This window comes from Podarcis vaucheri (genome assembly GCF_965113315.1).
Source record: "Podarcis vaucheri genome assembly, chromosome: 3".
Classification (NCBI taxonomy): Eukaryota; Metazoa; Chordata; class Lepidosauria; order Squamata; family Lacertidae; genus Podarcis; species Podarcis vaucheri.
In genome coordinates this window covers 50,354,041-50,367,671 of record NC_138761.1, presented here as the reverse complement: position 1 = coordinate 50,367,671, position 13,631 = coordinate 50,354,041, and the positions used below count along the sequence as shown (strand labels likewise).

General features: G+C 45.4%; 1 protein-coding gene across 2 annotated transcripts in view; it reads right to left on the bottom strand.

Annotated features, from left to right (window-relative positions):
• CAPN9 (calpain 9) overlaps window positions 1-13,631 on the bottom strand; it is a 27,362-nt gene extending 13,731 nt beyond the window's left edge. Inside the window, exons 1-6 of one of the 2 annotated variants that reach the window (XM_082217009.1) lie at window positions 13,139-13,631; window positions 4,716-4,785; window positions 3,969-4,087; window positions 3,485-3,618; window positions 1,931-2,099; window positions 299-382 (exon numbers count right to left, since the gene is read on the bottom strand). In XM_082217009.1, coding sequence (XP_082073135.1) covers window positions 299-382; window positions 1,931-2,099; window positions 3,485-3,618; window positions 3,969-4,087; window positions 4,716-4,785; window positions 13,139-13,351 — 789 coding nt within the window. In that variant the 5' untranslated portion in view covers window positions 13,352-13,631. Of the gene's footprint in view, window positions 1-298; window positions 383-1,930; window positions 2,100-3,484; window positions 3,619-3,968; window positions 4,088-4,715; window positions 4,786-12,279; window positions 12,358-13,138 lie in introns of those variants that run through there. The other variant, XM_082217010.1, reaches the window with a different exon arrangement.

The following is a 13,631-nucleotide window of genomic DNA, read 5'->3' as shown; positions in this document are numbered from 1 at the left end:
CTGGATGACATTCTCTTCACAAAGCAAATCACCAAGCCCCTGGTACTTTAGACCTGAACATAAAGTTGGGTCTCTTTTTTCGGGGGGAGAGATTCACAAAAATGGGCATGAATTGCCCACGCTGTGTGAAGCCAACTAAAACAATACCCCAGCAATTCAAAAGCATATTATATTACAACTATCTCTGAGCATAAGATAAACAGGCTTGGTGTCCGAAGCCAACCACTCCTCCCCTTTAAATAAAAATAGGTTCCGTCCTCTTCACAGCAAGACAAACCACAACAGAAAAGCCACTTACCTCATCAATACCAGTTACTGAATAGGCATGACCTTTTATAAGTCCGTAGGGTGTACGAGCTTCTGACTCAGCTGCACTGCTGGTCTAAGGCATGGAAATATAGGTTTAAAATACTAGTCTTATTGAAGTAACATCATGTATTTATTCACATGTATATGTAAGAGTGAGAAGAGTGAGTGACCACATTTAGAAGCAAGGGGTTGTATCCAAAGAAAACATTTGTACATGGAACATCTTCAGCAAACAGAATGAAAATTCCCCTCCCTTTCCCCCTCTCCGTGCCCCTAATCTGTTCCATAGCTTTGGGGGAAACCCCAGAGCAGATTTGGAGAAGGAGAAGGGAGGATGTTCTGTTGTGCTTGCAGAAATCATTCTGCGTATGCAGTGATTTAGTTGGAAACAGCTACAGGTAAGGAATGTGAAATACAAAATCCTACAATATAATGTACAGTGATAACATATAAAATGTTTAGAAAGCTCGTTAATCAACAATGCAAGTAAGACCTCAAATCATTTCCCAAACACTTGGGGGCGTTGATAGATCCCCAGAAGAGGTCTCTGGTGTGGTGTAGGGGCTAGCATGTTGGGCTGGGCTGTGGGAGATCTAAATCCCTGTTCCGCTATGAACCAATCTTGCCCAGGTTGCTCGCTCTCACCTAACTTTTCTTACAGGATTCATGTGAGGCCAAAGTAGTAATCTGAGCTCCTTCAGAGCAGAATCCAAATGCAACACATTGCGGATGAGTGCTGTGAATGGCTTCAAATATAGATGGGGTTAAGAAGATGGACTAGCATAGAAGAATTAGCTATGAATGGTGTATGGCAGTGGCGTAGCGTGGGTTGTCAGCACCCGGGGCAAGGCAAGTAATTTGCGCCCCCTAACCCGTGGATTTGCGCCCCCTAACCCTAACCCCCAGATGTTGCGCCCTGTGCAGCCCGCCCCCCCTGCACCCCCACGCTACGCCACTGGTGTATGGGGCTTAGGCTGCAACTGTGTGGATGCTTACTTGGAAGAAAGTCTCACTGAAATCTGTAGGGATTTCTGAGCAGACACTGGTTGCTGCTGCTCCTTCTCAAATTTAGATTTTAGTAAGTGCAATTAATTAATTAATTAATTAATTAATTAACATATGAGATAGCCATCTTCAGATATCTTAAGGGTTGTGGAAATTCAAGCAAGCTTATTTTCTGCTGCTCCAGAGGCTAGGACTTGAACCGATGGATCCAAGTTACACAAAACAGGATCCAAGTTCCAACTAAACAATAGGAAGAACTTTCTGGCAGTCAGAGCTGTTTGACAGTGGAACGGACTCTCTTGGGATGTGGTGGACTCTCCTTCCTTGGAGGTTTTTAAGCAGAGATTGGATGCCCATCTTTCATGGGTGATTAATTTGAGATTCCTGCACTGCAGGGGGTTGGACTAGATGACCCCCAGAGTCCCTTCCAGCTCTACAATTCTATTATTCTGTGTATCATGGCAGCATCCAGCAGATGATATGATATACCAACATCATATTCCATCCCTATTATGCATCAGGGAACTCAGTACTTTGGAGAAATTGTTCATTCAAAGCAACGAAACAGATCTATACAGATAAAACCCCTGAAACTCAGCTTTATCATTTTACTTACATCAATAGAACAGCCCACCATTGAACCTCTTTTCAGAGCTTTTTTTAAGATGTCATAGAAATTTTCTGGAGCTTTTTTAACTTCAAACATTTCTCCAACTCCTCCTGTGAAATCTTCCATTGCTTCAATTGTGCTTCCGCCTTTTAAAGCTTCATAACTTCCATTCAACCTGACAGCGGCCAGAAAACACACACACACACATATATATATACAAAACTTATCATCATCATCATTATTTATTAAATTGGTTAGTTGCTTTATTTTGTCCAGGGCAACCCAAAGTGACTTACAACCAAAGAAACGGACAAACAAAAAACCCCCCCATATATACATTAAAACCAAGAGGGAAAAGAAATACATTTAAAACGTCCCACCAACTTCTAAAATGCCACCTATAGCTAAAGGCCAAAGACCTGGTTGTAGAGGAAAGGTTTTGCCTGGTGCCTAAAGATATGTAATGAAGGTGCAGGCAAACCTCCCTGGGGAGAGAATTCCACAAACCGGGAGCCACTGCAGAAAAGGCCCATTTTCGTGTTGCCACCCCCTGGACCTCTCTTAGAGGAAGCCCATGAAGAAGGGCCTCAGATGATGAATGTTTGACCAAGAACTTGTCCAAGTCTCTTGGATAATAGGGGTGGAATTCATACTATATACCACTTCAATTGCTGCATTGCTGATTGGGATAATCCAGTGCTTTTTTCTAGGGGATACGCAGGGGTACGCATACCCCTAAACATTTTGTGAATCTTTGTACTTTTGTCCATTTACTGTATTTATTTTTCCCAATTCAAACTTTAAAATGGTGATTTTCTTGAGTCAAAATGAGAGTACCCCAAACATTTTTAAGGGGGGGAAAAAGCACTGGGATAATCTACTAGGAAAGTCTCTTAGACAAGCCTTACAGAAATCAAAGATTGCTTCCAAATCATTTCCAAGTTCTTGTACATGCCCAATATATTTTGAATGGTTTCTGCAGCAGAGGTTCCTAGCATATTGTGCCTTGATGCAATCACCCATTAGCTAGGACAGCATGGTGTGCTGGCTGGAGCTGATGGAAGTTGTAGTCCGAAACAACATCTGGAAAGCACAATGTTGGCCATTTCTGAACTAGGTGAATAAACTATGGCTGGAGTATAAATCAAAAGGCACACCACTGCAGCTACTTATAGTACAGCTGTTACATACCACACATTTAAGGACATTACCTTTCTTCAAAGAACCTTGGGAACTATGGTTTAATTAAGGATGCTGAAAACTGTACTGTTATCGGAGGAAAACTATGATTCCCTGGGTTATTTGGAGGTGAAGTTATTGCATACTCCCTATTTTAAGGTTATTACCATGATTCTGTTATTAGCATTCTTTAGATCCTTAGCAGTGGTAGCAGACACAGAGAGCTAAAATAGCAGGCCTCAGTATCTGATTTCACAATCAAATTTCACAGACCACACAGATGACAGTGTGAGAGAAGAGTGCAGATAGCAATGAGGTGCAGGTTGTGAAAGCCAAGGAAACCATGAACAGTACCTAGATCACATAACCCACAAGGCTTACTTGGCATAAGCTTTTTCCAACAATGCACTCCAGAATTCATTGTGATCAGCTGAGTGTAGAAAAACCAGCCGGTCTTTGAAAGTGGGCAATCGGTCATCAACGACAATATCCAGCCACTCATTGTGTTGCCAAAACTGTTTGGTAAAGGTAAACAGAATAATTTGATAAGGTGAAATAATATGCAGCACAGTAATTTGTACTTCTTTCAGTAGCAAAAAAACCACCCCAGCAACAAAACCCACTTAATTTTCTCGGAGCAGTCAAATGGCAAGTCTTGACTAACGGAGCAATCAAAACTCTCCCCCTCAGTCCAGTGGGGCTACACAGAGTGGTGGGGGCACTGTTGCACATGGCAGTCTGGGTGGAAGGTGGACAAAGAGCAGGAGCTGGTACAGTGATTGGCCCAAACCAGGCTTGATGCCATCGCACCAAGGTAGTGGGGGTGGCTTGGACATTTGGAAATGTATGACAAGAGTTCTCTTACCTGAAAATGAAATATTCCAGCATAGCCTGGTCCAAAATCCTGATCGAGTGGCACTACTCTGGCTAATGTGCTTTCATTAAGAGTAAGAGATGCTATAGCTGCCAATAGCCAACAGTCACCTGGAAATCAAATAGAACAAAGCACTGATTCCTCTTGTCATCTGGTTCCAATTAACAGGAATTCTTTAGAATTCACATCTACAAAGTGGAGGTCAAAGCTCCTCGTTAAATTATTCCCATTAAACCTTTATTGCTTAGCTATTAAATTTTCCAATGCCTTTTCTTATGGTTGCACATCAGTGTGGCATTATTTTGAACAGCACTCCAGTTTATCTAGATATTTTCTTTTAAAATTGGTTGTATGGTATATAGGCAGTGGGGTTTTTTCCTAGAGGTACTCAAGGGTACTCAGTGCCAGCACCTTTTTTACTAAAAGAAAAGCACTGGGTATAGGGAATCAAATATGTAAGGTGAGCTGTCCTACCCAGGAATCATATTTGATGCATGGTAGAGGTTTTGTGGTGTACATACAAATGCATGATGGACGTTGGGTGAAAAAGGGCAGGCCTGAAATCTACTCTCTGTATTTACCGGTAATCATTGGATGAGACTGTACACAAGTGAAGCAAAGAACCCACACAAATGAGAAAGTAGAGCCAATGAACTTTAGCTGCGTGACCATATGCACGTCAACACTCGCGTTTCCATGCACAAGGCAGCTACAATTTCAGTGGGAAAGAACACTCACCAAGTTCCCCTTGACAAATGTCCGTTCTTGTGGCGCCTCCAAGAATAAACTGTGGGTCTTTAACGATTTCCTTGAAGAATATTGGAAAAAAAAGATAAGTGCTCTGAACAGAATTTATTCTGCTGTGCATTGCTGCAACTGTGTGTCTGTTCTGCCCAATGACAGACCTGGAGCCTTGAGCAAACAGCAGACATTAAGATCTGCCAAGTCCTGTCCTTTATTAAATTGTGCATTGGAAGATTTATGGCTCCATAATGATACTATGGCATCATTGTCAATATATGAAGATCCTGTGCTGCTGGTGTCCGACCCAAAAGAAAATGGAAAATTACTGCTGTTGATTTCCTGAATTATGAGACTTCACTAGGAATACCACAGGGCACATTAGCACTCGTGCGTAGGCACAGCAAGTGATTAAAGACTTTTATACTAATTTGGATATTTAATAGCTTTTAACAAAATATTTTTAGGCTCCTTTCAAGCCCAGACAGGCTCCCAGGGCAGCTTTCAAATCAGTCCACTTAAGAATCCAGAGCAGATTCTTTTAGGAGGGCTTCTGTCTGATATCTCCTCTCTTCTTCTCTCTGCTTACTCACCAGCCATGCACAGCCTGGAGTGGCTAGGATAGTGATGATGATGATGATGATGATGATAATAATAATAATAATAATAATAATAATAATAATAATAATAATAATAACAACAACAACAACAACAACAACAACAACAACAACAACAACAACCACCACCACCATTGGCTGGGTGAGGACTGCAGGACCTGCTCCCTTCCAGGGCCTTCTCCAACTGGCCCAGGGGGCGTGGCCCAGGCCCTTATTTGGAACAAACTTTTGGGGAAGCTGGGAAGTGTTCTGCAATTGCTTCCCTGTTCCAAGTGGTTAATGTGTTTTAAAATGTCCTCAAGCAGTCGGTGGCAATTTAAATTTGTGTTTCTTTTTTTCCTTTTTTCCTTTGTTGGGGGTGGGTGGGTGGGATGGATATTTGGTTGGGGATTAATTTTAGTATAATTGTTCTGGTTTTGTTTTCTGTTGTTTTATTGGTTCTGTATAGTTTGTGTTTTGTTTTTAAGGGGTGGGATCAGGGCTTCCTGGGAGTGGGGCCCCAGCCAACATGATGGCTGGGACAAGTTCCACGGGGGGGGGGGGGAAGCACTGGGACATCCGATCTCAGTGATCATGGGCAGGAGGAGGAGTTACGCTAAGACCAGACCATGTCATTACCGAGGAGGCAGGTTTAGTCGTTGTTTGAAGACTATCCCTGCCTCCAAGTCTGGCCTTGACTGGATGGATACTGGAATCAACAGGGGAAACCCACATGACCTGAAGGTGTTGCTGTGTAATGCCAGGTCAATGATGAATAAAACCACTGCCATCCACGACCTGATTGTGGATGGAGGATTTGACCTGGCATGCGTGACAGAGACCTGGTTGGAGGAAGCAGATGGGCCTGTCCTTGCTGCCGCTTGCCCACCAGGTTTCTCTTACGCACAGCAACCCAGGTCATGTGGGCGGGGAGGGGGGGTTGCAGTGATTTTTAGGAAGTCATTAGTTTGCACCAGGCATCCTACTGGGAAGACCCAGTTTTCTGAGCGCATGTTCTGGAAGTTGGGCAATAGGGGCAGTACAGGATTCCTTTTGGTGTACCGACCTCGCCACTGCACTAAGGATTCCCTGTCCGAGCTGCTTCAGGTTGTGGCGGATGTTCTCCTGGAGACACCTAGTTTGGTTGTCCTAGGGGATTTTAACATCCACGCTGACACAACCTTACAAGGGGCCGCTCGGGACTTTGTGGAAAGCATGGCCTCCATGGGGCTGTCCCTGAATAAGTTGGGCCCAACTCATAGTCATGCACATGCCTTAGACCTGGTATTCACCTCTAGTGATGTGGGTGATCTGACACTAAGTAAAAGTGAAACCAAAGAAGTGCCATGGTCAGATCACTTCCTGGTGCAACTGGACTTCTCCACGACCCTTCCCCTCTGCAGGGAGGTGGGACCAATTCGGATGGTCCGCCCCCGTCACTTAATGGATCCAAATGGTTTCCAGAGAGTGGTAGGGGATGCTTTATCCCATGTTGATGGCCTTTCAGCTGATTCCCTGGTGGCCCGCTGGAATGCGGAGTTAACCAGGGCTATTGACTGTCTGGCTCCGAAGCGCCCTCTCCGATTGCATGGAGCCTGGACAGCTCCCTGGTTTTCTTCGGAGCTGAGGGCGATGAAACAATCGCTGAGACGGCTAGAGCGTCGGTGGCAGAAAACTCACTCCGAATCTGACCGGACACAGGTTAGAGCTCAACGTCGAGCCTACCAAGTGGCGATAACGACGGTGAAGAACACTTTCTTCACTACCTCTATTGCATCTGCAGAAAATAGTAGCAGGAGACTCTTTCAGGTGGTCTGCAATTTAACGGAACCACCTTTACCACTGGGGCCTTGTAAAGACCCCAAGATCTCCTGCAACGATTTTGCAAAGTTTTTTGCAGATAAAATCACTCATATTCGGAAGGAGCTAGACACCACCGTGGGAGCAGGGCCGGGGCGGGAGAGTGCTAGAGCCCTGTCTGGTCAAGTTGCATGGAATCAATTTCAATCTGTTACCCCCGAGGATGTGGACAGGCTGCTTGGATGCGTGAAACCAACCACCTGTCTCCTTGATCCTTGCCTATCCTGGCTAATAAAAACAAGCCGGGAAGGGCTGGGCGATGGGCTCTTTGGGGTGGTAAATGCTTCCCTCTGTGAGGGAACATTCCCAGATCTGCTGAAAGAGGCGGTCATTAAACCGCTTCTTAAAAAAACATCTTTAGACCCGGCCAGTATGGCCAACTATCGCCCAGTCTCAAATCTTCCATTCTTGGGCAAGGTGATTGAGCGTGTGGTTGCTGAACAACTCCAGGCACGCCTGGAGGATGCGGACCATTTGGATCCCTTCCAATTGGGGTTCAGGCCTCATCATGGGACTGAAACTGCCTTGGTCGCACTAGTTGATGATCTCCGGCGAGCTAGGGACAAAGGTGAGAGTTGTTTCCTAGTTCTGCTGGATCTCTCAGCGGCCTTTGATACAATCGACCATAACATCCTTCTGGACCGTCTAGAGGGGTTGGGAGCTGGGGGCACTGTTATACAGTGGTTTCGCTCCTTCCTCCTGGGCCGTGTTTAGAAAGTGGTGGTGGGGGGATGAGTGTTCAGACCCCTGGGCCCTCACTTGTGGGGTGCCTCAGGGTTCCGTCCTCTCCCTCATGCTTTTTAACATCTTTATGAAGCCGCTGGGAGAGATCATCAGGGGGTTTGGACTGGGTGTCCATCAATATGCAGATGATATCCAGCTCTACCGCTCTTCCAAATCAGAACCAGTGAAGGCAGTGAAGGTCCTGTGTGAGTGCCTGGAAGCGGTTGGAGGATGGATGGCGGCTAATGGATTGAGGTTGAATCCTGACAAGACAGAAGTCCTGTTTTGGGGGGACAGGGGGCGGGCTGGTGTGGAGGACTCCCTGGTCCTGAATAGGGTAACTGTGCCCCTGAAGGACCAGGTGCGTAGCCTGGGAGTCATTTTGGACTCACAGCTGTCCATGGAGGCGCAGGTCAAATCTGTATCCAGGGCAGCTGTCTACCAACCCCACCTGGTACGCAGGCTGAGACCCTATCTGCACGCGGACTGTCTCGCCAGAGTGGTGCATGCTCTAGTTATCTCCCGCTTGGACTACTGCAATGCGCTCTACGTGGGGCTACCTTTGAAGGTGACTCGGAAACTACAGCTAATCCAGAATGTGGCAGCTAGACTGGTGATTGGGGGCGGCCGCCGAGACCACATAACACTGGTCTTGAAAGACCTACATTGGCTTCCAGTACGTTTCCGAGCACAATTCAAGGTGCTGGTGTTGACCTTTAAAGCCCTAAACGGCCTCGGCCCAATAATAATAATAATAATAATAATAATAATAATAATAATAATTTATTATTTGTACCCCACCCATCTGGCTGGGTTTCCCCAGCCACTCTGGGCGGCTTCCACAAAGACCAAAAATACAGTAAAATATCACAGATTAAAAACTTCCCTGAACAGGGCTGCCTTAAGATGTCTTCTGAATGTCAGGTAGTTGTTTATCTCTTTGACATCTGAAGGGGAGGCCGTTCCACAGGGTGGGTGCCACTACCGAGAAGGCCCTCTGCCTGGTTCCCTGTAGCTTTGCTTTTCGCAATGAGGGAACCACCAGAAGGCCCTCAGCGCTGGACCTCAGCGTCCGGGCAGAACAATGGGGGTGGAGACGCTCCTTCAGGTAGTGGTGTGCTTTGAATAGTAGAGTAAGGTGCCCAGTGGTCTACAAGACTGGAGGATTTTCCATTGCTCTCAGAGGGAATTTCACAGAAAAATACAACTGCCTACAGTGTTTATGTTATGTATTCAGTGGTCTGTGTTTACCTGAGCTTGAGTCTGGACTAAGGATTCTGAGCCCCTGTGTTCTGATTCAATACATGATATCCAATCACAGAGCATTTCAGGATTTGGGCTTCTGCCATTGGCCCTTGAACTCTGAGTCGTGATTCGCAGCTTGGACGTTTAGACAGCCAATCACTTTGGGAGTGGGAGTGGCCCAGGCCTTCAGTTGCTTTGCCCCTGTTTCCCAGTTATGTAGTTCAACAAAGGTTCTTCCTGTTGTTGCTGTGTCTTGCCTCATGGGAACCCACCTACACTTCAGTTCACTTCGGAGGACTGGGCTTTTTGGGTCTATTCATCCATCCTCCTCATCAATCATGCCACTCTTAGCATCAACTGCTTTCAAGGCAAGCAGTTACCCTGGGTTGCCAATATCTGTTTTAAAAGATAAGCTAAAAAGCAGGGAAGGCATACTTGTCTATCTAAAAGGGACCATACATGCTGATGATAAATACACATGTACTAATAAAATTACTTTGCAGGTCACAATGGATGCAGATTCTGGAGTCCAGGGCTCAAATTAAGCCTCAGACAAACAGAGGCTTTGAGGGAAGGGAGCCAATGCAGGAACGTGCTTGTGGAGCAGAACCTTCCTCCCCAGCAGGGGAGACAAAGATCAACCATGTCTACACAGTGGGCAAGATGGATAAAGGTGGCAGCCAAGGCAATTAACGGAGGCTGCAAGCTTTACACAGGCTACTGGTAGTTTAAAAATTGAATGGAGCCAGAGGCTGGCATTTTTTCTCCCCCAGAGCATTTCCCTGCTTCAAAGGAAATGTCAGAGAGCAGGTGACCTGGCTGGCTGCATTCCTGCTGCTCAATGCCCAACTGGGGGAGAACATTACTTAGGCCGGTGTGTCATGATTAAAGAGAACAAAAGGCAAGTCAAACCAGCCCAGTCATCGCTGGCACCACCTGCTTGTTCAACACACTGGGTCGTGCAGAGCTTGCAATGGAACCATGCAGCACAAAGGAACAGGCTTGCCCTTAGAGAATACTGTAGTGCTGGGAGACTGGGATAAGAAAGGGATTCCTCTAGACCTGCTCTACAGGCACAACTCGCTTCATTGCACTGTGCAGACATGCTCCTTAGGAGAATGAGGGTGCAGCTGCAGGCAGACTGGCCGCTTCCTTTTCCAGAGCAGCACATGGAAACGCCATTTACCTTCCCGCCAGAGCGGGTATTCATCTATTTGCACTTTGACGTGCTTTCAAACTGCTAGGTTGGCAGGAGCTGGGACCGAGCAACGGGAGCTCACCCCGTTGCGGGGATTAGAACCGCCAACCTTCTGATCGGCAAGTCCTAGGCTCTGTGGTTTAACCCACAGCGTCACCCGCGTCCCAACCCATGGAGTGGTCCACCTAAAATATAATGCACAACAAAGACATAATATATCTTGCTTCCATTAATTATGAGGAGGGGCAAAGAGCTATATAGGTGTCTGAACCCCCATGCCCTGTTCACAGGCAGAAAGCATACTGTCTGAAATTTTGTTACGCATCCATTGGCAGTCTGGTTTAAAAATTAAAAACCCTAAGGCAGGCTTCCTCAAACTCAGCCCTCCAGATGTTTTTGGCCTACAACTCCCATGATCCCTAGCTAGCAGGACCAGTGGTCAGGGATGATGGGAATTGTAGTCTGAAAACATCTGGAGGGCCGAGTTTGAGGAAGCCTGGTCTAAGGAGTAAGAACAGGAGAGGCCTTGAAGGTGATCAACGTCTGCTATCACCACTAAGCAGCCACACTTGGCCACACTCTTCCCCACACTGATGATCCATAGGATTCATTTCTAAATTAGCATCTCCAAATTTTATGCTGAACTGCCTTTTGGGGGGCCTTTGCTCTGGTGAGGCACACATGGGGCATCCTACCTAAAGGAGATCAGCTGTGGATTAGATGAGGACACAGATGGGATGGGGAAAGAGTGGTGATTGTTCCCCTGTTTAGTTTTGAGTTTGTTGTTTTGAGCCTGCTACTCATGAAGGCTCATGTGGGAATAGCAGATTTCTGAGGTAACCTGCTACTGAGGTAACTTACTGCTACAAAGGTCCCATCTCCTGTGGCAGAAATATGGGGCAATTAAAGGATTTTATATCTGTATTATTATTGTCTGTATTTGCATTAGGGTAAAGTAACTGCCTTTTGGTTTCAAAGGGTACAGCTACTATTGGTTCATTTAAGCTGCAGTATTTGGATCCTCTGTCTTATTGGTTCCCTCCAAAAGGCTGGACTGAAATGAGGTGGGTTATGGCTTTTCCTGCTATTTTTCTCCTCAGTCCTGTGGCCTACCTTCCTCCCACTTTGGAAGACATCCTGTTTATTACCACATGATCAGATGGTGGAGGCAAAGAGAACAGGGCGGGGAAGCAAGAAGCCCGTGAAGCCACACCTGCCTTTTCTGAAGGGTTTCAACCTGACAGTCAAGCAATAGAAATGTCGTCATAAATCTTAGCCTGCAGAATGTTTACCTTTGTGCCTAATTTTCTGCACCCTTGGGGTATAATCCATTTTTCCCTTGCCGTAATACAATGAAATAACAACAGTAATATACATTGGCCCTAAATCTTAAAGGAGAGAATTATTCCAACTGTGCGATCGAATATCTCCACAAAGTGCGTTCCTAAAAGCTTATTCTCTATTCTAAAGGAGAAAAAGAGAGTTTCTATCTGTTATACTTTCTCGAATCAAGACATGAAATTCTACAAGGGGGACTCTGCTAAAACAGCGCCCCACATCATGCATTTGTGATGTTTGTTTATCCCTGTTAAACAGCAAATCAAAGTTTGTTGACTTTTTCTTTCTATGGGAAGGAAGAATAACAGGATGTAGGTTACAAGTTATTTATCCACTGAATGGAGCTTAGATTTCCCCATGGGAGGTGTGGAATGTGAAATATATTTGTTTTGATTCGAAATACATGTTTGCTGTCCGAAGGTACAGTATAGACGCAGGCATTTCCGTGTTATACACCACGCTGGGAATAAGTCATGCACATGTGCTATACATTCTGAGAAGGAGAAAACATAAACATGTTTCCAAATATACTCTGGCTTAACTTGCATGGTTATCTCTGTCTATTTTTATCAATTTATTATTATTATTTTATTCCACTTGCCTTCAAGGAGCCCAAGATGTGACACACCATTATCATCTCCTGTTTTATCCTCTCTACAACTCTTTGAAGTAGGTTAGGCTGAGAGGTGGTGCTTGCTTCAAGATTACCCAGTGAGCTCCAGGGCAGGCTGACTGGGGATTTGAACACTGCAAAGGCGGGCTAGTATGAAGGTCTGAGATTTTAGGGCTTTAGAAGGGCAAAATCAACACTTTAAATTTGGGCTGAGAAATAGTCTGGTAATTGGTTCAGTTGCCAAAGCTCAGGTCAAATCCACTAGTCTCACTTGATAGTTTTGTGGATGTTTTCCAGACCAACTGAAATTTGGGGGTCATTTTTAAAGGCAGTCCTCTGGGCTACATGATAAGTTATTTGGTAATAGCAGCCAAGATACCTCCATCCAGGTAAGTTGCAGCTGACATGTCAGTTAAAACAGAAAAAAATATTTCCCAAAATCTATATACCAGTTGGCTGTAAAAAACCATCAGAGCATAAAACAAGAAATTATCAGTAAAAACAGAAGAGTAAAAAGCAGCTATTGAAAACATTAAAAATAATTAAAATCAACAATAAGCTGAAAACCAGATTAAAACACGTGTCAGCATGCCACATGTCTGTATAGGCTTGTCTGAATAAAAATATTTCTAGCAATTGCCCAAAAGGTGCCTGATGTCAGGGATTTTCAAGCTTAGCTGCTGCCACACTACAATATTGATTTCTTACAATGTTGGGCCATTATATCTATATTTAGAACCTTGAGGGAGAGAAACTTGTCTTTTGTAAATAGAAGTTTAGCTGTCTCATTTTGCACAAGGTTCTACACAATGGGAGAGGGACTGACAGAAAGAGAAATCGCACTCACCCCAGGCCTCTTCCACACAAAGGGGACGGGAGGCTTCTCACTGTAGAAAAGGGAAGCGTCATTGGCTGGGAAGTCACAATCCTCAAAGAGTGTCCCCTTCTGCTGGCATTCCAGCTTCAGCTCCTTGTAGGTCTGGCCAGTGGAGTGAGTGGCAGAAGCGCTTTGGGGGGCGGGGGGAGCCCGTGGACCCGAGTTCCGGAAAGTGTAAGGCATTGTTCTTAATCCACCTGTAGCAGGTATAACTGAGGTAGAGGGGCTGAAGAGTTGAGAGGACAGCTTCTGGAAAATGCCAGCCCTGCAAAACAACAACAAGGAGTGATTATAGGATCCAATTGCACCTTGTGGCACGCAAGAAGATCCAGACCTTTAGGGAAGTGGGCGAAAGAAAGAGAAAACCTTCTTCTGTGCAAGCAGCCCCTCCTTTTTTGCACCTGTTTGAGTGGCAGGTTGACAGTCACATTCACCAGAAACAATAAAAGAAAGGAACACCCTG